The sequence below is a fragment of the Macaca thibetana genome, chromosome 12 (assembly GCF_024542745.1).
Source record: "Macaca thibetana thibetana isolate TM-01 chromosome 12, ASM2454274v1, whole genome shotgun sequence".
NCBI lineage: Eukaryota > Metazoa > Chordata > Mammalia > Primates > Cercopithecidae > Macaca > Macaca thibetana.
The window spans coordinates 105,923,022-105,950,608 of NC_065589.1; the positions used below are offsets into that span (position 1 = coordinate 105,923,022).

Consider the following 27,587-nt stretch of genomic DNA (forward strand, 5'->3'; position numbering starts at 1 on the left):
TGATACTATTGACATAAGAATAAATTAGTGAATAAAGAGAACACTTAAAGATATAGCATATTTTAAGTGCTCAATAAATGTTAGTTACCATTATGTATCAGAAATAAGATGAATATGTATATCATAAATGTAAATTAAAACACAAGCTAAATAATATTTATATGTATATATCAGGAATACATATACATTAATATAAACAGATGCAGAGTGAAGTAGAAGGTTATAAATTACATATGAGGGAAGCTAATAGGATTGGGGATACAGACTGAAAGGGGAAATTATGAAACTGAATTAAAAATAACAAGAGGGTGTGCATGGACTGGAGATGAGAACATGCAGTAACTCAGATTCTCTTAGGGAATTTTAAATGTGAGATGCAGAGAAAGTGGTAGAAGCATGGAAGGAACCGGAAAGTTAGGCTGAATCAGGAGACCCAAAGACATAGAGTCACCTGAACAACCGAATCCTACAGTGAGGAGCCATGCAGAAGGCAGAACCAGGAGCCACTGTGCATTTCCTCCTGAGACAGAGGAGTTCCTCTTTGCTTCCTTAGCTCCCTGTGTATCCATCCCTGGGCCCCAATACCTGAGACTACTTCAGGGTTTTCTCATTGTTTGAAATTAAAAATAGACTAATAGTGTATCAGTTTGATTAGGCACTCAGCAGAGAACATTGCCTGTGGATATGAAAATGTTCTTTAGTTCAATTTGAGGTGTACAAATATAAGGACACAAAATCTATGATAATGACCTTCAAGATAACTTTGTTCATTTTTTCCTGCTCAAAGCCCTGCAGTGGACATCGGGTGGGGCTGGAATGGAGAAAATAATATCTTTAAGATCTCTGTGCATAGTGATTCATCATTGTATTACTTGGTATTACATCAAGAATCTGAAAAGATTTAAAATATTTTAATTGCTTCCAATATCAAACTATATCAAGAGTGGGTTGTGTGAGTCTGAGGTTTTACTCTGGTGAACAGATGTTATGAAACAACATAAGCAAAGTCCCGGGCAGAGTGCCGAACACATGGCATACCCTTAAAAAGTTTGTATCTTTCCCCAAACCTTCCTCAGGCATGGCTCCAATAACCAAAAAAGGATGCCAAAACTTACCAAGTTAATTAACTGCGACTTAAATGGAATGATATTAGTGTAAAGGAATATAATGAATGAGAAATCTGGGATGTAGCTTCTGGGACATTATAGTCTTAGATATGAGGGGAAGGGGCTAGAGTGAATACAGGTGGTATTAATATATTATTTTCCTAGAAGAAGGCTTTAAAAAATAAAAAGAAGGATGGACATAAAAAGTAAAGTGTTTTCAATGTACATACTACTGAAGATTACAGTAAGATTTTTAGGTGATGAACTATAATGAGCCTCTTGGCAAACAATTAAGTACACCTTAATGGAAGAAAAAAATGTTTGCAGCTGACATAATTATAGGCTTTAAGGCAACCTTGAGGGAAAGGGAGAACAAATGAACAGGTAAAAGTACAAAACTGAGAACAAGACTTGAATCAGGAGTAGAGGAGACGTATGTTATCATAACGAGAAAATAACCGTAGAAATTGAGGAACTATCAGTGTAGCGAAAGTATCTGTAAATCAATACACAAAATATAGAAAACAGACACAGTAAAGCAAAGACTCACTGTGGGAAATCTGTTCTGCAGTTACATCCCCACATTGTCATGCCTGAGTGCTGAATAGCATCACTACCTGAAAGGAGCTATGAGCTCATGAAAGACCCATTCTTTTTGGAAGTTGTGTAACTTGGCATGAGTTTCAAGCCATTGAAATATTATCTTTGCCCAGGAGGTCTGGGCCTAACCGGAGCACACAGTGCTATACAGCATTAACACAAACCTATGTTAGTGCCTGATTCTGACAAAAATATATGAACATACTGCTAAAGAGCTTCTGAATATTTCAAGAGAGAAGAAATGGGCATCAGGTGTCCAAATGGGCTCCTTTAGATCAACTCAAAGACAGGCATCTAACCTCTTTTGTGATGGGTTTACTAGACTTGTAGAGAAGAAAGGAGACGGTATATGCAGGAAGAAATTTGACAAAAAGTCTCCTGATACCCTCATAAACAAATGTAAAGAGCTAGAGGGATTTTTGTAGCTACCCAAACAATGTTGATTAATGTATCAGTGCCATCCTGAGGGATATCTTCCTGCAACAAATGCTGAGGGGGAATGCTTGGTCTTATTTTGTCCAACATTTTGATTAACAACTTGGATAAAGACACAGATGGCATGCTTATCAAATTTTTGGATGATATAAAGCTGAGAGTTATGGCTAATATATGAGATGTCAGAGTCAAGATTTAGAGCCCTTAACAAGCTGGAATAATGAGTTGCAACTAAGAATATAAAAAGGAATACAGGTAAAAGCACAGTTCTGCATTACGGTACCCAAAGGGCAACGGAACATGTATACTCAGAATGAGGGTTACAAAACTTTATATGAGTTCTTAAAAAACAGACTTCAACAGCTTTTTAAACTGCATACTGAAAATGCATCAATAGTGATTGATGATTGATGATATATAATACTTATATATCAATTGTTATATAGAAATTGATAATTTCTATATCAATACTTATAGATATTAAAGTATACATTTTATTTATTTTAATGTAAATGTCATCTACTGAGCAGTATTTGAAGTGATTTATAAAACATGCACAAAAGCAATGTTGAAATGGCCTAAAGAAAGCAGAAAAAATAGGTGGGGTGCGGAGGCTCATGCCTGTAATCCCAGCACTTTCACAGGCCGAGGTGAGTGGATCACTTGAGGTCAGGAGTTAGAGACCAGTCTGGCCAACATGAAGAAACCTGACTCTACAAAAAATACAAAAATTAGCCAGGGATGGCACATACCTGTAATCCCAGCTACTTGGGAAGCTGAGGTAGGAGAATTGCTTGCACCCAGGAGGTGGAGATTGTAGTGAGCCGAGATCACACCACTACACTCCAGCCTGAGCGACAGAGCAAGACTCCATCTCAAAAAAAAAAAAGAAAGAAAGAAAGAAAAATGCATTACAATATTGCAAATATTGTATTCCTATTGGTTCAAGAGACAATTTTGAGCATCTTTGCTGTCCAAAAGAGTGTTTTTTGCCTATCATACATCTACTCATCCTTCACTTTTTTAGATCACATTTTCTTCCCTAGAGTGGTCCTCCCTGATTCCGCAACTTAAATAAAGTCCTCCATCTTGTTATTATCTTATAGCGCCCTGCTCCTTTTTGCACTTAGGGCTATTTGAAATTACATATTCTATGTATATACTTTCTTAATATCTTCCTCAACTACTAGACTGTATAGAGATCACATCTGTCTTGTTTAATAGTATATAGTCAAGGCATAGCAGAGGTTTTGGAATCTAGACGTTATTAAATATATCCTATGTTAATGAGTAAATGAGCCAAGAACTAGAGGCTAACAACCTAGAAAGGGAGAAAGACAAGCAAAGAGATAAAGTCTAATGTAAATAATACTTTAGTGTCTGACTAAATTTCTGTAAGAGTATAGAAACACACTGGTGAAGTTGAGGAAAAGGCTTCTTGAAGAAACCGACTTGAGTTAGGGCTTAAAATTGAGTAGAAGTTCACCTTAAAAAGAAAAAGACATCAAACTGAGGAAGGAACACAGGCAAAGAAATGGAGTCACGGAAGGACAGAAGGCGCGTGGGGAACAGTGAGAGGAAGTCCATATGATACACAAAATGTGTGGTTGAAAATGACATTGGGACACTATGTTCCCTTTACTGTCATTTAAGTGGTTAGTGGCCAAATGAAAACATCCTAGGAAAACAGGAGCACAGAAACAAAAGGGGCTAGAGACACTCATATGAGTCAGAAAACAAAAACCCTGGATATTTAGCCTGAAGAGTAAAACATTTATAAGCTGAGGAAGCATTATATATTTTTTCAAATTTATGAAATCATCTTATGCGGACAATTTTTATTTTATTTTATTTACTTATTTATTTATATTAATTATTTGATTTATTTTATTTTGAGACGGAGTCTAGCTCTGTCGCCAGGCTGGAGTGCAGTGGCGGGATCCCGGCTCACTGCAACCTCCGCCTCTTGAGGAGGAGAATCAAGCGTTTTCCCTGCCTCAGCCTTGCGAGTAGCTGGTACTACAGGCGCACGCTGCCACGCCCAGCTAATTTTTTGGATTTTAGTTGAAATGGGGTTTCACCATGTTGGCCAGGATGGTCTCGGTCTCCTGACCTTGTGATCCACCCGCCTTGGCCTCCCAAAGTGCTGGGATTATAGGCATGAGCCACCGCACCCGGCCGCTGACAGTTTTTTAATTTTTTTTTTTAATTAAATGAAGTTAATTTGAACGAATGAATGGAAGGAGCTACTTTTAGGCTTTAAACATAAAGATCTTTCCAATTTTACGAGTAGTTCAGCTGAATTTTGCAGTGGTAATAAGCTCTTAGTCAGGGAGGAGGTTTAAGCAGATTCTTCCATAACCATCTCAAATAAAAATATTTCTTACAGTTTTTCTGAAGTTATCACTTCCCATTGTCAACATCATTCTTATCACCTATAAGCTATTCCAAAAGCTATTCCAAATCTAAAATTACAGAAATTTCTTTCTCCTGACTTAAATAAAATATTTCAGTTATGTTTTCTTCTTACCACTCGAATGAAGACTAAGCTCTAATTTTTCTATCTTGCCCAAATTCCTATCTATGGGGTCTCAGGTGTCATGACCTACAAACCACAGATTCTCATCAGATATGTTTTATTTAACCTTATAAATTGCGACTTACTTTCCAGTCTTACTCTGGCATAACATTACAAATCAAGGAAGAAAATCAAAATATTTTATTCCAAAACATGTTTCTCTGCCATATCTTGAAATGGCCCTGCAAAGCCATCTTTTGTGGGGAAAATTTTCATCTATAAAGAATCTCTATTAACATAGCTAGATCTTTTTCTTCCAGACCCTCCCAATCCTAAAGAGATTAACTAAGATCTGAATAGGAAACATTTGTCATCTATTGTCTTTAAGGGCAGCCACTGTAAGACTTCAAAAGAACCATGATCTCTACAATCTTTTATCTTAACCTGAACATTCCCTTTCTGTCAATCCCAGGTCTTCAGACAAACTGAATGAATTGTCAACCAGAAAATGTTTAAATTCACCTATAGCCTGTACTTTGAGTTGTCTCACCTTTCTAGATCAAACCAATGTATTTCTTAAGTGTATTTGATTGATATCTCATGCCGCTCTAAAACGTATAAAACCAAGCGGTGTCCTGGGCACATGTTTCCGGAATCTCCTGAGGGGTTTGTCATGGGCCATGGTCACTCTTATTTGGCCCAGAATGAATCTTTTCAAATATTTTACAGAGTTTTACTCTTTTTGCTGACACTAGTTATTGTTCTGCTCAGTCCTCCAACCATCCAGAACCGAGTTCTTTGTTTTCCTTTCACCTGCTGGATATTTACCCATGTTAATGTCATCAGCCATCCCTAGCTCACTTTTCTACCTTATTCTAGATTCCTCCGTGTTTCTGCACCTCTGGTCAGTGTCTTCCCTCCCCATCCCTATGGTTGCTGCCTTGTCCCACACTCTCTAGGACCAATGTCACTCTCCTGGCTGGTTTCTCTACCTTTGATTTTATTCGAATCCAGCCTCAACCCTGAAGTCAGAATTACCTTTCTGAAATAAACATGGAATCCTATCCTGTATATGCACACGTATACACACATTCACACACATTTATAAAATATTGGTACTAGGAATTTTAATTCATTTGGAGTATTTTCTGGAGAATCACTTATAGTGCTAATGCCTCAACTTTCTAAAGTAGCAATGTTCTTGACAGTTGGGGATCTGAAGAATCACTGGGAGAGAGAAAGGGAAGTTAGGGCCAGGGCCCCTGAGTTTCTTCCACCCTCAGGCAGGAGATCTTATCCATGGGGCAGCCCTTGGGCAATGCCTCTTCTGATGGGTGTGCTAGAGAAACATTGTTGGGTAAATGTGTTTTTACTTCACCAGAGTAAAAAGTGAAGAATTACTGGCCTAAAGCTGAGTTTTGCAGACATCTGAAGCTATTTCTCAGAGGACAGTCCATTTCAAAATTTAACGTGTGAAATGTCATGTCTCTTTCAGTTCATATAGCTTATATCCTGTAAGCATAAGGAGGTTATGCTTAGTTTATGTTGATATGTACTTCAGTAATATTTTAAATTAAAATAATTTTTTCTTGAGTCAGGGTCTTGCTCTGCCACCCAGGCTAGAGGGCGGTGAGATAATACAGCTCACTGCAGCCTTGAATTCCTGGGCTCAAGTATTCCTCCCACCTCAGCTTCCCAAGTAGCTGGGACCACAGACATGCACCACCACACCCAGCTAAATTATTTTTAAAATCTTTATGGAGATAGGGTCTCCCTATGTTGTCCAGGCTGGTCTCAAAATCCTCGGCTCAAGAGATCCTCCTACCTAGGCTTCCCAAAGTGCTGTGATTACATGTGTGAGCCACCACACCTGGCCATACTTAATAAATTTTATCATAAAAAGCGTTTTGTTAACACTGGAGTTCTGTTAGACATGAATCTCTTTAAAAAACAAGGTGAAACTTTACTCAAATTCAGAAAACAGTAAAACCAACTCAAATAACAAAGCTTCTTTAGCACGACAGTTCCTAAACAGGTTAACTCCAATCCACATTTCTAACCCAGTCTTCTATCACCTACATATACCCTAATCACATAGCACTAGTCAATGTTGCCAAACAACAATGAACTCTCATTCTTCAAAACTCAGATTAAATATTCCTCTCTTCTGAGATGCTGTTTATAAAACCTAAAACCACACCAGAATTTCCCAATGTCTAATGAGAATACTTCATTCAAATTTATCTTTTGGTATGTTTTACATTTAATTAATTTACACGTCTATAAGTGATTCTCCAGAAAATCCTCCAAATGAATAAAAATTCCTAGTGCCAATATTTTATAAATGTGTGTGAATGTGTGTATATGTGTGGATATACACACACATAAATAATACATTTATATACATACACAGATATGTGCATATATATATTTGCATTCAACTCTTCTTTTGAATTGTTATTCTTTTCTAATTAGATCTTAAATTGACTTGATTTTTCACAGCTTACTGAGATATAATTCACATATAATTCATGAATTTAAAATGTAAAGTACAATATTTTTCATTATATTCACAGAGTTGTACAACTATTACCACAATCTGACAATACTTTCATCACCCCCAAAAGGGACCCTATATCCATTGGCAGTTTCTCCCTGTTCCTCCAATCCTAAGCAACCACTAATCAAATTTCTGCCTCTATAAAAATGTCTTAGTCCATTCCTGCTGCTATAACAAAATACCTTAAAATGGGTAATTTATAAACAGATATTTATTTCTAACAGTTCTGGAGACTGGGAAATCCAAGATCAATGTACTGGCAAACTTGGTGTCTGGTGATGGTCTTTTCTTTATACAGTAACTTCTAGCTTCCTTCTTACACAGCAGAAGGGGAAAAAAGTTACAAGCAGGCTCCCTCAAGCCTGTTTATGAGGGCATTACTCCCATGAAGTAATTCATCTCATGAAGGTGGAGTCCTCATAACTCAATCACTCCTAAAGTTCCCACTCTTGTACTATTATATTGGGAATTAAGTTTTAATATATACATTTTGGAGGGGCATACACATTCAGACCATAGCAGTAAATTAGCCTATTCTGGACATTTCATTTAAATAGAACCACATACTACTTGGTCTTTTGTGACTGGTTTCTTTTCTTTCATATAGTGAGGTCAAGATTCATCTATGTTGTAGCTGGTATTAGTACATCATTCTTTTAATTACCAAATAATATTGCTTTATGGAGAAACTATACATTTACCATTTGTTAGCAGATAAAAGTTGGGTTGTTTTCACTCTCTAGCTATAAAGAGTAACACTACTAAATGTTTGTGTACAAATTTTTACGTGGATGTGTGTTTATTTCTTTTGGATATATTGTTCATCTCTGTTGGGTCATATTGTAATTCTATGTTTATCTTAGTGGGGAATTGATGATTGTTCAAAGCAGCTGAATCATTTTGTATTCACACAAGCAGTGTGTGAGAATTCCAAATTCTTCATATCCTCACCAACACCTGTTTTTGCCTTTTTGATTACAGCCATTCTAGTATGAATTAGCATCTCATTGGGCTTTGGTTTGTAGTTCCTTAATGACATGATGTTGAGCATCTTTTCATGTGTTTGCTGGCCATTTTTGTACTGTCTTTGAAGAAATGCCTACTTAAATCCTTGGGTCATATATCAAGAATAAAAGGACAAATACCTTTTATTTGTTGTCTTGTAAGAATTCATTATATATTCTGCATACAAGTTTCTTATCAGATATATGATGTGCAAATAATTCTCCCATCCTGTATGTTGTCTTTAAACATTATTTTTTCAGTTTTATTCTGATATAATTGATAAATAAAAATTGTATATAAGTATACAACATTATGTTTTGATATATTCACATATACTACAAAATGATTTCCAACAAGCAAAATAATATATACTTCACCTCACATAGTTTCCTATTTTTGTGTGTGGTAAGAATCCTTACAATTTTCTCTCATAGAGAATTTCAAGTGTATACTATTATTAACTATGATTGCCATGATGTACATTCAAGTACATTAGTTTTACAGAACTTATTCATCTCATTACTGCAAGTTTGTACCCTTTGATCAGCATTCCCCTAATATCCAATCCCTGGTAACCACCAATCTACTCTCTGTTTCTATACATTTGACTTTTTTAGATTATACATGTAAGTGAGATCATGTAGTATTTGTCTTTCTGTGTCTGGCTTAATTCACTTAGCCTAATGTCAAGGTTCATCTATATTGCCACAAATGGCAGGGCTTTTTTTTTATACTGAATATTTCGTTACACACACACACACAAACACACACACAGACACACAAGCACATACCCCACACACCATAATTTATTTGTTGTATCCATTCATCTGTCAACAGACATGTAAGTTGTTTTCTTATCTTGGCTGTTGTGAATCGCACTACAATGAACACGGGAGTGCAGACATCTCTTGGAGATAGTGATTTGATTTGATTTGATTTGGAAGGGGGAATTATACCATGAAGTTGGACTGCTGAATCATATATTAGTTCTGTCTTTAATTTGTTAAGGAACCTCCATACTGTTTTCCATAATGGCTAAGCCAATTTACATTCCCACCAGCCTTGTATAAAGAAACGTTCTATTTTCTTTACATCTCATCAACATTTGTTACTTTTTGACTATTTAAGGTGATATCTTATTGTGGTTTAGATTTGCATTTCTCTGATACAGGTGATGTTCAGCAACCTTTCATATCCTTGTTGGCTGTTTGTATGTCTTCCTTGAAAAAAATGTCTGCTAAGATCCTTTGCCCTTTTTAAAATTGGGCTGTTTTTCACTATTGAATTGTAGTAGTTTTTTTTAATATATTTTGGATATTAACCCCTTACTGAATATATGGTATCCAAATATTTTTTCCTATTCCATGGGATGCCTCTTCATTTTGTTGGTGGTTTCATTTGTTGTGCAGAAATTTTTAGTTCATGTGGTCACTTGTTTATTTTTGCTTTTGTTGCCGGTATTTTTGGGGTCATATCCAAAATATCATTGTCAAGACCAATATCATGGACCTCTCCCTTACGTCTTCTTTGAGTAGTTTTATTGTTTCAGATCTTACATGCAAATCTTTAAGCTATTTTGAGTTTATTTTGTGTATGATGTAAGATAATGATTCAATTTCGTGATATCCAGTTTACCCAATATTGTCTATCAAAGGGACTCTCTTTTTCCCATTGTGTATTCTTGTTACCTTTGTCAAAGATAACTAGAGCATATATTTATTTCTGGGCTTTATATTCTGTTCCATTGATTTATGTGTCCCTTTTTATGCCTGTACCATACTGCTAATGATGACTATAGCTTTGTAATATAATTTTAACTCAGGAAGTGTGGTGCCTCCAGCTTTGCTCTTCTTGTTCAAGATTATTTTACCTATTCAAGGTCTTTTGTGGTTCCATATGAATTGCAGGATTATTTTTTCTATTTTTGTGAACATTGCCATTGGGATTTTGATAAGGGTTGCATTGAGTCTGTAGATCATTTTGAATAGTATAAACATTTTGACAATATTATTTTGATCTAGGAACAAACAGGATATCTTTCCACTTATTATGTCATTTCAAGTTGTTTCATTGATGTTTTATAGTTTTCAGCTTACAGCTCTTTCACTTTCTTAGTTTTATTCCTAAGTAATTTTATTCTTAAAATGCTATTGTAAATGGGATTGTATTGTTAATCTCTTTATTGGACGGTGGTTTTTAGTATATAAAAACACCACTGATTTTTGTATGTTGATTTTGTTTCCTGAAAATTTACTGAATTCATTTATTAGTTCTATCAGTTCTTTGGTGGAGTATTTAGGGTATACTATATATAAGATCAAGCCATCTGCAAACAGGGTCAATCTTTCTTTCTCTTTCTTTCTGTTTTTGATGTCTTTAACTTATTTTCTTGCATCATTGCTCTGGCTAGGATTTCTAGTACTATGTTAAGTAGAAGTGGCAAGAATAAGCATTCTTGTCTGGCTCCTGATCGTAGAGAAAAAGCTTTCAACTTTTTACCATTGAGTACCATGTTAGCTGCGGGCTTGTGATATATTGCCTTTATTGTGTTGACATACATTCTTTTATATATATAGTCATCCCTCAGAATCTACAGGGGATTCTACAGGGGATTGGTTCCAGCATCCTTGTGTATACCAAAATCTGTGGGTGCTCAAGTACCTGGTATAAATTCTATAGCATTTGCATATAACCTACATATATCCTTCCATATATTTTAAATCATCTCTAGGGCTGGGTACGGTGGCTCATGCCTGGCCAACATGGTGAAACTCCACCTCTACTAAAAATACAAAAATTAACTGGACATGGTGGTGTGTGCCTATAATCCCAGCTACTCAGGTGGCTGAGGCAGGGGAATCATTTGAACCTGTGAGGCAGAGGCTGGAGTGAGCGGAGACTGCACCACTGCACTCCAGCCCCAGCAATACAGTGAGATGCCATCTCAAAGAAAAAATAAAACATAAAAATAAATAAATCATCTCTAGATTACTTTTAATATCTACTATAATGTAAATGCTAGGTAAACAGTTATAGAATATGGTTTTTATTTGCACAATTTTTATTGCTGCATGGTTATTTTTTAAAATTTTTTTATCTGTGGTGGGTTAAGTCCACTAATGCAGAATCTTTCAATATGGAGAGTCAACTGTATTCAATTTATTGAGAGTTTTTATTATGAAGGATGTTGAATTTTATCAAATATTTTTTCTTTATCTATTGAGATGATCATATGATTTGGGTCCTTCATTATGTTAATGTGATATATTACATTTGTTGACTTTTGCATTTTGAAGCACCTTTGCATCCCAGGGATATATCTCACTTGATCATTGTATATGATCCTTTTAATGTGCTATTGAATTTGGTTTGCTAAAATTTTGTTGAGGATTATTGCATCTACATGTATTAGAGCTACTGGCCTATAATTTTCTCATAGTGTCCTTTTCTGGCTTTGGTATAAGGATCATGCTGGCCCCTTTATTTATATATTCTTAATGGTATCTTTTACAGCACATACATTTTTAATTTTGATGAAGTACGATTAATTTTTTCTTTTGTTTCTAGTGCTTTGGGTGGTGTAGTACCTAAAAAGACTCTCCCTAGTCCAAATCTAGAAGATATACTTTTATGTTTTCTTATAATAGTTTTATAGTTTTAGCTATTACATTTAGGTCTATGATTCATTTTGTTAATCTTTGTTATGGTATAAGAGTCAAGCTACATTCATTGGCATATAGACATTCAGTTGTTCCAGCACCATTTGTTAAAGAGATTATTCTTTCTTCATTGAATAGTCTTAGTACCCTTGTTGAAAATCAAATCAATTGAGCATAAATGTAAGGGTTTATTTATGAAATGTCAATTCTGTTTCATTAATCTATGTTTCTCCTTATGCCAGTACCACAGTGTCTTGATAACTGCAACTTTGTAGTAAGTTTTGAAATCAGAGAGTGTATCTCTTTCATTTTTGTTCCTCCTTTTCAAGACTGTTTGACTATTCTTGGTCTCTCGCATTTCTGTATGAATTTCAGGATCAGTTTGTCAGTTTATTCAAAAAAGCTACCTAAGCTTTTGATATAATCTGAACTAAATAGTAGATTAATTTGAGGACCATTGGTATTTTAAAATAACAACTATTAACAATATTAACAATTATCATCCATTAACATAGCACATCTTTCCATTTATTTAGGTCTTCTTTAATCTTCCCCAACAATGTTTTATAGAGTATAATACATGAAGGTTTCAGACTATAACAAATTTCTTTAGTTAAATAAATTCTTAAGTCTTTTAGCCTGTTTGATGCTATTATAAATGAAATTATTTTCTTAATTTCATTTTATGGTTGTTCATTGTTAGTGTATAGACCTAACAGAGTATAAGATCAATGGACCTTTGTGACCATTGATCTTATACTCTGCAAACCTGCTAAATTCTTTAGCTCTAATAGCTTCTTTCTGAGGGTGGTTCTTAGTATTTTCTATTTATAAGTTTATCTTATCTGCCAATAGATGTAGTTTAACTCCTGGATTTTCAATATAGATACCTTTTATTTACTTTTATTGCCTAATTGCCATGGCTAAAACCTCCAGCATGGTGCTGAATAGAAGTTGAGAATAGACATTCTTGGTTTTTCCCCAATCTCAGGAAGATTGAACTATTTTTTCTTTAATCAAGGTAGAGAAAGAGTTACTTTGCAGCCCTTCATAAGATACCTACTTGCTTTTTTTATGAAGAAAAAATGAGTAATAAATATTAATTTATTAATTAAAAATCATTTGTTTAGAAGTTCTGTTTACTTTCTTATTTAGGGTAAAATATATTCCATTTTATTCCAAATAGGTACAAAGAAAGTTGTACATGGATTTCATCATGGGTCCATAATTTATTCCCTGAGAAGGGTCAAAACGCACAATGCTTTCTCTAGAAAGGTTTTCCTATCAAATTCATACAGATCAGGCTATAAGGCCCTAGACATGTCTTCTCTCATTTTCCATTTTCAATCACCAGTAAAGAAATCTTGATTCCATACTTGGGCATAATTCTGGATTTAGATATATAGAGTATATTAAACCATTTGACTGGTTGAGATCCTGAAATTTTTGTTTCAGTGTAATTAAAAAAAAAAATTAAAGTATGGTCTGCCTCAGAGGGAGGAGATATTCCTAAATTTGCAAGCCCCTAACACAGTCTTATTAGACTATGAATATGTTTACAGCGTATGACTTGTTAATCTTTATAAACTGATATATAGGAAAGTGCCTGATGAAAACTAGATGTTCCATTGATATTTGTTAAAAGTATAAATGAATCCATGAGCAAATGAACCACTATTCCCAATGGATCCTTCCAGGTGACTTCTTGGACAACATGAGCTCCTCAAACATTTTCAGTAGCTGAATTTTCTCTTCAAATGAGATCTCATCAGTAAGCCCTTGTCTCCAGCAACTGCTAAATAGGTTGGAATTAGAAAATACAACATACTAAATAAGCAAGGTAAAGCAAATATGTGACCTGGAGACAGACAAGGGGATGCCCAATACCCTGTAAAAAAGAAACAAAACAAAAGTAAAAGGAAATACTAATTCTATATAAGGTTGTTCAAAGAAATACTCAAATCCCATATTTACTTTCTTCATTGTAACATTTTTGCTGACAGTATTTTGTCTAATAGTTTTCTAAATTATAATTCAATTCAATATAATTCACATAAAGTCCCCTGTGTAGATATCATGCACGAGGAAAACAAAAAGTAACACTATGCGAATGCTTCAAACCCTTGAGCAAAGTTTCAAATTATTTATCATTTGTACATTTCAGGAGTTTAGTTTCAAAAACATGATAGCCTTCTTAGCATATTCTGGTAGGCTGAAAAACATCCCCAAAGATTTCCAGGTTTTATTCCTTGGAATGTGCAAATGCTACCTAATAAGGTAAAAGAGATTTTGCAGATGTGATATTGAGATGGTAAGTGTGGTGTTACAATTTATATTGGTGTTCATCCAGGGTTCCTGGCTTATAAATCCCATAGTCCTTGATACAATCTTTTGTCACAATGTTGGGTGTGTTAGGCAGGAAACAGAATCTCTCCAACTTCTCCTATCCTCCCTTTCACCTGCCCCAAGGCAGGACTCTAATCTTCTCCAACATTTCTGATTATGGGTGTTAAGACCCTTCCCAGAGAGGGTCATGCCCTATATCCTGTGGAAGGAATGCTGACTTCATGAAACTTCCATAAAAACTCAAGAGGACCACGTTCAGGGAGCTTCCAGATAGCTGAACACATGGAAATTCCTGGAGGGTGGTGTGCCTAGGGAGCGCATGGAAGTTCTGTCCCTACCCCCATGCTCCTCTTGTCTCTTCCTCTGTATCCTTTAGAATAAGTGAGTAAATGTTAAGTATTTCCCTTAGTTCTGTGAACTACTCCAGCAAATTAATCAAACTCAAAGAGGGAGTCATGGGAACCCCAACCTGAAGGCAGTTGGTTAGAATTTTCAGAGGCCCAGAGCTGCAACTGGTGCCTGGAGGTATGGTAGGCAGTTTTGGGGTCTGAGCTGCCAACCTGTGAGATCTGATATTATCTCCAGATAGACAGTATTAGAATTGAATTGGAGGGCAACCAACTGGTATCTGCTGCTGGATGTGTGGAGGAAAAACTCCCATAGATTTGGTCACAGAAGTATTTTTCTGTGTTGATGATTGGTGTTGTGGTGGTCTGTGGGCAGAGAAAAAACATAGTCAGGGTGTTTTTCCCTACATCGAAAGGTTATCCTAAATTGTCCTCATAGGTCAGGTAGTTTAAGTGTTTTTAAAAGAAGGCATCAAAAGGTTTGCTGCAGAAGAAGAACCCAATGTGATATTGAAGCCAGATGCTATGCCACCAGATTTAAAGACAGAGGAAGAGGCCATGAGCCAAGGAATGTAAGGAATGCAACTCTAGAAATGAGAAAAGGCCAATAAAAGCTTTCTTCCAAAGCCTTTGGAGTGAGCATGGCCCTGACTACACCTTGATTTTGACCTAGTGAAACAGACTTTGAACTTCTTACTTACCTTCAGAACTATCAGAGAATAACTGCATTGTTTTATGCCACTAAGTTTGTAGTTTTGATAAAGTAGTCATAGGGAATGAATTCACATATGTAAATTAAAATTAGTTATTCATAAGCATAATTTACAATCTGTGTTTTGTGAGCCATTATTGAGTATGTGTGATGTGCTGACATTTCGCCAGCTGTTTGTGATGATAGAGTGATGAAGTGTTCATGGTCCCTCTCTCAGGGGGCACACAGCCCTCTGTGGCAGCATGGATTAGCAGTAAGATAGGTAAAATAGGAGAAGTATAGGACCGACGACATCTATCTTGCTAACAAACATTAAGCAGGTAAGCTCTGCTCCTAGTGGGTTCTAGGGTTTGGGGAGTGGGGAAAGGGCTGCCGGGCAAGACTGCCTGTGGTTTTTCAAAAAGGGTGACATTTCTAATACAAGTTCAGAAAGGTTATTAGGAGTCAACTAGAGAATTAAGTTGCAAATTAAATTAAATTAAAGTCACAGCCGGAGGAAGCTAGATAGGTACAGAAGGCAAAAGAACCCTGTCAATAAATTGTGTATATTGAGATATTCTAGAACCCAGGACTGCTGGAGTTCAGAGTGGGGTGGATGAAAGATGAGGCTTCAGGGATTAAACATGGTTAAAATCAAAACCACAGTAGATATCATCTCACTCCAGTAAAAATGGCTTTTTACCAAAGAGGGAATAACAGATGCTGCTGAGGATATGGAGAAAGGGGAACCCTTGTACACTGTTAGTGGGAATGTAAATTAGTATAATCATTATGAATAACAGTATGGAGGTCCCTTAAAACACTAAAAACAGAACTACCATATTATCCAGCAATTCCAGTACTGAGTATACAACCAAGAGACATAAAGTCAATATAGCAAAGGGGTGTCTGTACTCCCACTATTTTCAATAGCCAAAATATGGAATCAACCTAAGTGTTCATCAGTGGATGAATGTATAAAGCAAATGATAATGACAGGAGGCAGACAAATCCTAAGCAGACAGGGACAGGTCCCCGGTGAAATCTGACCTTGAAGCTGAAGACAGTCCTGGGTAAATCCTTGGACCAGATTGAGAACCTCTCTGCCTATTTGCTGTGCTTTCGTCCGATTGATCCCCACTCTTCACCTATTTTACATATACCTACCCTTTCCTAATTGGTTTTCTACACTTTTGTGCCCACCTTTGAGTGATGCCTTTGTTTTAGCCTCTTTTTGCACACTCAAACCAATCAGTACACACTCCCCATTCTGAGCACATAAAAGCCCTGGACCCAGTCACACTGAGGGAGAGATGACCTGACTTCAGGTGGGGGGCACCTTTGCATCCCATCTCTGCAGAGAGCTATTTCATCACTCAGTAACATTATTCTCTGTCCTTTTCACTCTTCCATTGTCAGTGTATCCTCATTCTTCTTTGATGTGTAGGACAAGAACTCAGGACCTACCAAAAGTGGGGCTGAGAGCTCAGTTGCAGTGGCTGCGGGATAAGCACCAGACTACAAGGCAGGCATAGCCTGGCAGGCTGAGTAGATGGTGTGTCTCCTGCAGCAAAGCTGGCAAAGGGGCCAAGGAAAATCCTGTGTCAAAAATGTGGTGTAGCTGGGCACGGTGGTTCATGTCTATAATCCCAGCACTTTGGGAGGCCAACACAGGTGGATCACCTGAGGTCAGGAGTTCAATACCAGCCTGGGCAACATGGTGAAACCCCATCTCTAGTAAAAATACAAAAACTAGCTGGGTGTGGTGGCAGGTGCTTCTACTCCCAGCTACTCATAAGGCTGAGGCATGAGAATCACTTGAACCCAGGAGACAGTGGTTGCAGTGAGCCCAGATTGCACTACTGCACTCCAGCCTGGGTGACAGAGCTAGACTCCACCTTAAAAAAAAAGTGAAATATATACACAATGGAATATTATTCAGCCATTACACAGAATGAAGTCCTGTCATTTGCAGCAACATTGATTGAACTGGAGATCATTATGTTGAGTGAAATTAGCCAAGCATAGAAGGACAAATATCACATGTCCTCACTTATATGTGGGAGCTATAAAAGGAGATGTCATAAAAATAGAGAGTAGATTGGTGATTAACAGAGGCTGGAAAAAATAGGAGGGATGAAGAGAGGTTGATGAACTGGTCCACATATATACTTAGGAAAAAATAAGATCTGGTTTTCAATAGATCAGTAGAGTAACTCTAGTTAACATTAATCTACTGTACATTTCAAAATATCTAGAAGAGGAATTTGAATGTTTCTAGCATAAAGAAAAGATACTTAAGGTGATGAATATTCTACTTAACCTGATATGATTATATGAATGTTTCAAATTATCAACAGTATGCAGAAAATATGTAAATCTTGTATACTGATTTAAAAAAAAGGAGGGTAAAATCATGAAGGGCGTGTATCCCATTCTAAGAGGTCTGGGCAATGGGTTGCCATTTGAAGGTTTAAAATCTATGGGAGTGATAATCAGATTTGCCTTTAGGAAAGAACCTTCTCCTTGTAAAGGGAGAAAGGCTGGCAGGAAGAAGGACTGAGTGAGGACAGTGGATGGGTCACCACTGCAGTGAGTCTACAAGAAACGTAAGGCAGCCTGAACTAAGGCAGAGCAATGGGGCTGGAGAAAAATGGACAGAAGAAAGAAACAGCTCTAATGCAGCAATATTATATGAAGTTTTTATCTATGGTCATGTTAAAACAAAAATAGCAAAAGAGGCAAAATCACAACATGAAAACATAGAAACATATTCTTTATCTTGTCAATGCAAATGTCCTTGGCCGAAACACTATTATTCTTCCCCAAGTGGTGAACTGAAGAGCCTTTCAAGGTCTTAGTAAATAAACATAAAGGTGTAAAGGATCTAAGCAATGAGTCATTTGGCAAGAATTTCAGATGACTAGAAAGTTTCTATTTATTTCTGGGAGAGAGGGTATAATATAATTCTTCAGTCCCTTCCATGAACTGGACTTATGAAGACTGCTCATAATAGATTAATATGTGTGTCCTGTCTTTGATATCCACAAATCTTTGCCAGGACACTTCATATATAAAATGCTCCTTAGGCCAGTTGCAGTGGCTCATGCCTGTAATTCCAGCAGTTTCAGAGGCCTTGGTGGGCAACATAGAGAGATCTCATCTCTACATAAAAATAAATAAATAAACAGAAAATTAGCCAGTAGTCCCAGATACTCAGGAGGCTGAGGAAGGAGGATCACTTGAGCCCAGGACTCCGAAGTTACAGTGAGCTATAATCATGCTACTGTAATCTAGCTTGGGCTACAGAGGAAACTTTGTCTAAAATAAAATAAAACAAAATAAAAATAAAAACAAAATAAAATAAAACAAAATAAAATAGTTAATTTTGAACCTAGACCTGGAATCAGGAAAAAAGCCATCTTAATCACCTTGATTAATAAAGATATAATTTTCAGTCCCAAGCATGTTCTTCCAGCTCAGCCAAAATAAATTTGTTCATATAGAGTTGTAAGAGAAATATTTCAATATGCAAAATTCAACACATACACAGAAAATCTAAACTTTCTAAATGCATTAATATTAAATTCACTTTTCCAGTGATTGCAAACATGTAAATATTTATTCCTTAAATCCAAAAAGAGATTCTTTATGATGATTATTTTGCTTTGTCTTCTATCTATACCTACTTATATATTACAGTAAATTAATGAAATTATAATTGTTAAATTGCAAATGCTAAATTACATCTGGATGATATATTAATGAAAATCATTAATTGCCTATCAAATCAATTATAATTTATCTGGAATCAGAAAACAGATTACACTTTCATTTCATAATTTGATGAATGAAAGCTTATTCACATTTTTGTCATTGGATCACTTGAAAAATCATTCCTTCTGCATTCTTCCATTGTTTCAAAAACATTGCTTATCCACTAGTAGCGATGCAATTTCATTACCTCTATTCCCAAACTATACATCGAGGGCAAAATAGAACAAGGTTTTCTGTGCTCTTTGTGTGTTACACAGGTGGCTTCTCTATGGATCTGCTTTTGTTATACACAGCTGTTCTACCCAAAGGGCTGTTAAAACATGTGCATACACTGCACACGCACTTCAGAACTTGTATATGGGCATATGTGTGTTGACTCTTGCCTAAACTAGCCTTTCCATTCATTCAGCCAACAGATACTGAGAACCTGCGTGGGGCCAGAGCCTGGGATAGGTATGGGGGATGGAGAAGTGAACATGATTCAGTCATAAATTTCAATGAACTCTCAAATTAGTAAGAAAAATAGAGATCTACATGGATTTTTAAAAGTTAAATGTAGTCCTAAAAAGAAACACAAGAGTGGAAGAAGGGGAAATACTTCCTGCAACGGGTAGCACCTGATCTTAACCCAGAGAATGAAGAGTCCCATGAGAGGAAGAAAAAGGGCATGCCAGGTGAAGTACATCCTCATGGAAGTCCTTGAGGGTCCAGTTGAGGAGCTGCTATATAAAGAAGAGACCAGGAAGGACTGCAAGCAGGCTGATGGCTTGGACATATTTTCGTGTCAGTGTGATGGCTGATGGCTGCTGGCATGACAGATAGCAGGTGGATAAGTCAAGACAGAATAGCATAACATCAATATGTGCAGAGGATAGCAAAAGGAAAGGAAAAGACGAGACATACTTTGGAGACAAAATTACCAGAACCCGATGATTAAGTCATGTTTTCAAAAATATGTTTTGAAAGTCTATGAAATTTCTGACACGTAGGTGCTGTGGATAAGCAGTTGAAAATAAATAAAAGACATTTAAAAATGTTTCCACTCTTCTGGAACTTTGCAATATACTGGAGGGAGAGACAATAAGCACTCATTTCTAAAAAGTAAATATATAACGTGTCAGTTGGTGATTAAGTGCTATGAAAAAACATAAAGACTGGCAAGGGAAACAGGAAGTGATGAGGTGGATCAATTATTAGAGGAATCGGAAAGACTTGATATGACGGGATATTCAGCAGAGACCCGAATGGAGAGATGAAGGCAGGGCCAGGGAGAGAGAAAATTCAGTGTATTGGCATGCTGAAGTACTTTTTTGTCCTGTTCTTTGAGGGGGGATAAAAAAAAAAAAAACCACTGATATAAGAAACATGGTTGGAAGTGGCTCACCTCAAGAATCTTAATTTTGTCATGGGATATTTTGTGGCCCAATTTAGGTAGTCCCATCACTGGACCTGTTGTCATACAGATGGAGACGACACCATGCACTTTTGCATCAGGCAGTGATGGAACTCATTAAGAGCCAATAGGGGTTGACAGAACATAGAGACAAACTCCATTTTAAAGTTTTTTAAAAAATAAATTGCAATTTAATATTTCTCCTCACCATGATATTCCCAAAGCCAAGCAGACTCGGCTGTGATTATCTATGGTTTGAGTTATCCATAGAATCCATTAGTATGGATAACTCAGAATTTATGCAGTTGTGTTCCCACAGTTAGGTGTATCCAATAGGGGCCATATGGAACATATTATGCTTGATGAGGAATAATTATCCTCATGAAGAAGTCTCCCTTATGTCATCGTGGGGAATCCTGCTCATGTCTAAAATGCAAATGGAAGACAAAGTCCAAGTAAAGATTTAAAAGGGGGAAGCACTTACCATTCTTATTGGGAGATCCAGATTCAGGTCATTACCCTGTGCCTCAGTTTGCCCATGATAAAAATGTATTTTTTTTTTTTTGAGACAAGGTCTCTCTCTGTTTCCCAGGCTAGAGTGCAGTGGCACAATCTCGGCTCACTGCAACCTCCGCCTCCAGGGTTCAAGTGATTCTCCCACCTCACCCTCCCATGTAGCTGGATTACAGGCATGTGCCACCACACCTGGCTAATTTTTGTATTTTTAGTAGAGATGGGGTTTTGCCATGTTGGCCAGGCTGGTCTTGAACTCCTGGCCTCAAGTGATCCACCTGCCTTGGCCTCTCAAAGTGCTGCAATTACAGGTGTGAGCCACTGCACCTAACCTATGATGTAATTCTTAATAGTGAGCTAATTCATATACATATATATGTATAGTTAGAGGCAGAGTCTCATTCTTTCACAAAGGCTGGACTGCAGTGGCACAATCATGGCTCACTGAAGCCTTGACCTTCCACAAACTCAAGTGATCTTGCCACCTTAGTCTCCCAAATAGTTGGAACCACAGATGCATGCCACCAGGCCTGGCTAATTTTTTATTTTTTCTAGAGGCAAGGCCTCCCTATGTTGACCAGGCTTGTCTCAAACTCTTAGGCTCAAGCAATCCTTCTGCCTATGCCTCCCAAAGTGCTGGGATTACAGGCATGAGCCAGTGTCCTACTCCAATTCATGGAGATATATATATATATATATATATATATATATATATATATATATATATGTGTATATATATATACTTTTTAAAACTACGTCTTTATTAGTAACCATTAAAAGATTTTTTTCCTTTGATAGACAAGTATATGTCATATCCCTAGAGGTGACACAATGAGGTATTTTCACTTGCTATTTAAAAAAAAAACCTGTTTTTGAAAATATATACTGTGAAAGTAGATTAACACAAGTATCATAAAAGTTATAAGGCTGCAGTAAACTTTGATTAAAGCACGATTTTCATTTGGTGAAAGTCTCTTAGATTCCCTAATAGCTTTTGCTATGGCATTGCAAATTGGTTGAATTACAAATGTCTCCTCTTGTTTCAAGATGTTTTCATTTCTAATCTGAAATGATTATTTTCTAAATTAAAAAAACTCTCCATAAATTCATGCAAAATTAGGGATGAATGATAGATAACATATAGAAAAGATGCCTTGTGTTTGGAATAATCTTGCCAATTCTATCTCTAAATTACATCTTAAAATTACTTCAGTATTTCTTTATTGCCACCACCCTAGTCTGACCTACCATCATGTCTCTCCTTGATTAACTACAGGAGTTTCCCAGCAGCTTCCTTACCCCTTTTAAGTCAGTCTGTAGACAGTAGTCAAAAGTGACCTTTAAAATCTCTAAATTGGATAACATTACCCACTCTACTTCCAAGCTGATGACTGAAGTTAAATTATATCCATATTCCTTGGCTTGTCTCACAAGATTCCACATACTTCTTCAACTTCACTTCACACAGCTCTCTCCTCACTCTCTATGCTCAAACCACAGGGTTTACTTTTATGTCTAAAACATCTTTCCTAGCTTTTATCTTCTGGACACCCCACTAACTAAAACAACCTTGTTATGTGCTTTGTGCATCTGTCTCCTTCTTACCCTTCACATCTTAGATTTATGTCACCTCAGTGAAGGCTTCCCTAAAGTCTATCAAAAAATTTTCTATTCAGCATCCTCAGAGCTAATCAAAACTTGAAATTCTTTTTATGTATTTGTTTATTTATATCCCCCACCGGACAGTAAACTCCACAAGTTTCTGACTTCCCCTTAACTGTACACTCAAGTCATAGATGTCCAGGTACATAGCAGATGGTCAATAAAAACGTTTTGTTCAAATGAATGAATAAACCAATGCACACATACAAGCTGAAAAGAAAGATTAGAGTCACCCTAAAATGGGTCCATTAGTTTTTTGTGATGTATTTAATGTTTCTGAAAGTCAAATCACTTAAGAAATTAATGTAGACTAATCTAGGAAACCTGTATAAAGCAATAAGAGTATTAATTTAAAAGTCATTAAATCTCATTGTATAATGATATGGGCATATCTTAAATAAAGATAGCTAGTATGCTGGCAATAAAGATCTATCATTTACTTAGTTTGTACACTATAATTGAATTTGAGTTTCTGGTATTACTGAGAACATTTATTAGTACACAAAACCTTGATGACTAAGACCAACATCTACCCATTTATTTCTAGACTTGTTTATTCTTTTTAAAAAAACTAGTAAAAAAAAGAAAAACAGAGCAGGAAATTCAGAAGCTCCATTGTAATGATTGCTTTCAGCCTGTTTCACCAACTTTCACAACAGCTGTATTTAACCTCCACTCCTTTTTCCATACACCCAGATCTTTCAAATTCTCCCAATTAAGGTTCAAAAACAGTATTTTCCTGGATTAACATCTCACAGAACTCTCTGAGATTGTCTCTGTCATTTTCCTATAGTTTTATTCTATTAACTTGGGTATACTTCTACTTTATATAGTGAAACTTTTAAAATTAACTTTTTCATTTTTTTTCTCAACTACATTTGAAGACACTCAAGTTCTGATGCCTTCTATGTATATGGTCAGAGCACCAAAAAACAGCGTGGAGCATATTTGTTTGTACTTGGCGTTGGCTTTCTCAGTGAAGTGGAGCAGCAGTGTTGACCACCAGCAAACAGGCGGCTAATAAACAAAGGTGAAGTAGAGAATGAAGTGAGTCAGGGATCCAGCACCATCACATTCCAGATAATCATTGAGATGCAGATGCATGCATTTCATCTGTCCATATTTTATGAGAGACAATGTGTTATTGACAAAGGAGAACTAAAACAATTATTATAGAGCAGAGCTATTATATATATATTATATTAAATAATATATTATTTGGGAGGAGAGAAAAACCTCCCAAACTGTGTGTGAGTGTTCTCATCTGTTACTCTTCATCCATCTCCTTACCAGAGCTGCTGCAGAAGGAGGGGTCAACAGGTCTTCCATTTTTATCAGAGCAGGCTACTGCTCGAAAGCGCATGCCTTCTCCACATTCTTTCCTGTCTCCTTGTACCCGCAGTCCTCGCTGAGGCTCCCTTCTGCCTTCTGGAAGAATGCAATCTGACCAGTTTCCATAAGGTTGGGATATAAATTCATCACAAGGACATAGTTCTGTCTCCACTAGAGGGTAAAGGTCAGCATCCTGGCATTTCTCCTTCTTTCTGCTTTTCCCTGTTCCAACAAGAGACATTGAGATATTAAATGTCTATCTGCTGTTTTGTTAAAAGTCACTCACACTTTTGTATTTGTAAACTTTTAGAATATTAAACCTTAAATAAAATAAAGCCTTTGTTTTCTTCACTCTTTTGCCATGAAAGTAATCCTGAGACAATGAAAACAACTCCCAGAACAACTGTGAAATTCAAGTTAATTTGAAAAAAGTAGAAAATGGTTTAATGTTTGAGAGTGGCATAAAATATTTGGAAGATGTTTGCTACAGCTAGAGAATTCCAGTTAATTTATTTAATATTATTTTCTCTATAGTTTGCTGGAAAAAACATATTGATAACCCTGTCCTCATTCTCCTTGACTAATGATTGCCAGGGAATCAACGAAAGCATCTAAGTGGTTAACTCCCTCTCTTTTTAGTAGAGGTCTCTTGCAATGAGATAGATGGACGAAGTTAAACTCATTTTGGTCTCTGCCATCAGGCAGCTCCCAAACATCTATACAAACAATAAATTGAAATAAATGATCAAGTCATACTGGATAATTTAATCAGAGAAAAAGCTCTTTCATTTTGAGAGATTCTTCTAACTTAAGTATTCTGGAATATGACTTTACCTTACCAATTCACTTTGATGAACCTGTTAGCTGTGGTCCCAACTCTGAGTAAGACAATGCAGTGTCATTTTTCACAGCCGTAAACACTTGGTAATCACGTTGAGTGGATTCTGAATCAGCCTGTAACTTGATTCAACTTTGCTGTCAACACGATTCCTCTAGATTACTAAAAATTTTCCTAGATCTAATAATTCCACCTTTTGTTTTCTCATTAGTTAGTCATCAACTAGAGTCATGGCTGATTATAAAATATATAGGCAGTTTTATTGGTCTATTTTCTACGTTCATGGCTGTTCTGAAAATGCCTGATACAAGCTGATTGATGCATGGGCTACTTTCTCACTGCTACATGGTTTGCATTACATATAATTCTAGAGTTGTTGACAGGGTGATTGGCTCTATGGTCTGCCATGATGCTTATGTTTGCAATAAATAAGAATTCCTAGGCTGGGCATGGTGGCTCACAACACCTGTAATCCCAGCACTTTGGGAGGCCGCTGCAGGAGGATTACTTGAGATCAGGAGTTCAAGACCAGCCTGGCCAACATAGGGAAACCCCATCTCTACTAAAAACACAAAAATTAGTCAGGTGTGGCAGTATGTGCCTGTAATCCCAGCTACTCAGGAGGAAGAGGCAGAAGAATCACTTGAACACAGGAGGCAGAGGTTGCAGTGAGCCGAGATCGCATCACTGCACTCCAGCTTGGGTGACAGAGCGAGACTGTGTATCAAAAAAAAAAAAAAAAAAAAAAAGAATTTCTGCAGGACCTGAAGTTGATCTGGTAGCAGATTCAGCTCTACTTCTGATAGAAGGTATTCACTTGCCTCTACCATTAGGACACTAGAATAAGTTTGAAAAGCACAGCCTCCATCACAGCCATGAAAATTTACTGGCTGAGAGATATATCAATAGTTAGTGAGTGGCTTCTTTCTATTAGCATTTAGCAAGTTCAAGACCTCCCTTTTTTCAAACTTCCATAGAGTATTGTTGAATCTCTCAGTCTCCATCTCTTCAGTTTCATTTCTCTTCTAAATCCACTTAACCCTGGATTCTGTCTACTTATTTCTGGAAACCACTGTTATCAAGCAAGAAACAAACAACAACAAAAACAAGAAACAAAGCCAAAGCCCTGGAATATCTTTGATTCCTTATCTTTCAGGTCTAATCACTCAGTGATAGTTCAGAGTGTTGACTATACTTTCATTCTTGAAATATTCTTTCCAAGCTCCACCGTAACATATCTTTTTGTTCCTCATCCTCACCCCGTGCCCCCACCTCTATCTTGCCATATATTATTTATTTTTACTTGGTGAACTATTTTTCTTCTCTACCTCTCTTAAACTGATGGGGTTCCCCAAGGCACCATCTTAGGTTCATCTCTCTTCTGATTCTACAACTTCACCCGTTTGAAGAGTTTAAATTATCATCCATATTTCCTCAATTTTAAATTAATGTCTTCATTCAAGATTTCTTGCTCAAGCTTCTAATCCATAGACTGAAAAATCTACACCTAAAGAACCAATCACACCCATCCTCTTTACATCACCTTTCTTTCTCCTGTGTTTCTCAATTCTACCAATATCACCAAGTTAAAAGTTGGAATGTTCTGAATTATTCTGTTGAACCCCCTACATCTGATTAATGACAAAGGCATAGTACTTCAAATGCTTAAAGATTCATTGCATCAGTCCATTTGTTTCCATTCCAATGGGTGTCACCCATATTTAGCCCCACCTGCAAATCTCCAGCTGAAATTACAGCAGCTTCCTCCAAGATCTTGTTGCCATCATATCTCTATACCTTCTATCTGTCCACCACATTGCAGTCAGAGCCAGCTTTCAAAGTACAAATCTCATCAAATCACTTGTCCACTGAAAACTCTGCCGTGGCTTACCATAGTACAGAATGAAGTCCAGGCTCTTTCCCTAGGGTCATTAAGGACCTATATGATTTGTGCCCATTTGTATCTGCCTCTGGCCTACATTGTACCACTCTGCCTCTAGCACGTTACGATACAGTCATAGTGAGCCTCTTTCAGTTCCTAGAAATTACTCATTTTGCTTCTGGCCTTTGTATGTTTACTCCAGAAATGTCCACAATTTCTACCATCCTTCCGTAGGCTAGCTAACACCTACTTCTTCTTCAGATCAAAACTCACAGGTTACTCCCTCCAGAAAACCATCCTTGAACATGGAAGAATGGTTAGCGAGATGCAATGTTGCTGGCTTTGAAGATGGAGGGGAACGTGAGCCAAGGACATGCGCAGGCTCTACAAGCTTGAAAATGAAAGAAAACCATTGTCCCCTGAAGCCTCCAGAGAGAAATGCAGCCTTATCAACATCTTGTCTTTATTTAGATCTGCGAAACACTACAGACCTGTAAAATAATAAATCTGTGCTGCTTTAAGCCAGCAATGTTCTGATAATTTGTTACAACAATAGGATTTGGGCCGGGCGCGGTGGCTCAAGCCTGTAATCCCAGCACTTTGGGAGGCCGAGACGGGCGGATCACGAGGTCAGGAGATCGAGACCTGGCTAACATGGTGAAACCCCGTCTCTACTAAAAAAAAAAAAAAAAAATACAAAAAACTAGCCGGGCGAGGTGGCGGGCGCCTGTAGTCCCAGCTATTCGGGAGGCTGAGGCAGGAGAATGGCGTGAACCCGGGAGGCGGAGCTTGCAGTGAGCTGAGATCCGGCCACTGCACTCCAGCCTGGGCGACAGAGCGAGACTCCGTCTCAAAGAAAACAAACAAACAAACAACAAAAAAAATAGGATTTGTTTCAATACCTCACCCAATACAACAGCTAG

At 36.9% G+C, this 27,587-nt stretch overlaps 1 protein-coding gene and 1 long non-coding RNA gene across 2 annotated transcripts in view; one reads left to right on the plus strand and one right to left on the minus strand.

The window, feature by feature from the left end:
- Positions 1 to 27,587, minus strand: part of THSD7B (thrombospondin type 1 domain containing 7B) — a 790,054-nt gene that overhangs the window by 248,908 nt on the left and 513,559 nt on the right. Inside the window, exon 13 of the mRNA XM_050750933.1 lies at positions 23,903 to 24,166. Coding sequence (XP_050606890.1) covers positions 23,903 to 24,166 — 264 coding nt within the window. The remainder of the gene's footprint in view (positions 1 to 23,902; positions 24,167 to 27,587) is intronic.
- On the plus strand, positions 15,492 to 27,174 carry LOC126932262 (uncharacterized). Its single transcript, XR_007718149.1, has 3 exons — positions 15,492 to 15,608; positions 23,497 to 23,642; positions 26,926 to 27,174. It is a non-coding gene; the product is annotated as an uncharacterized LOC126932262 (long non-coding RNA).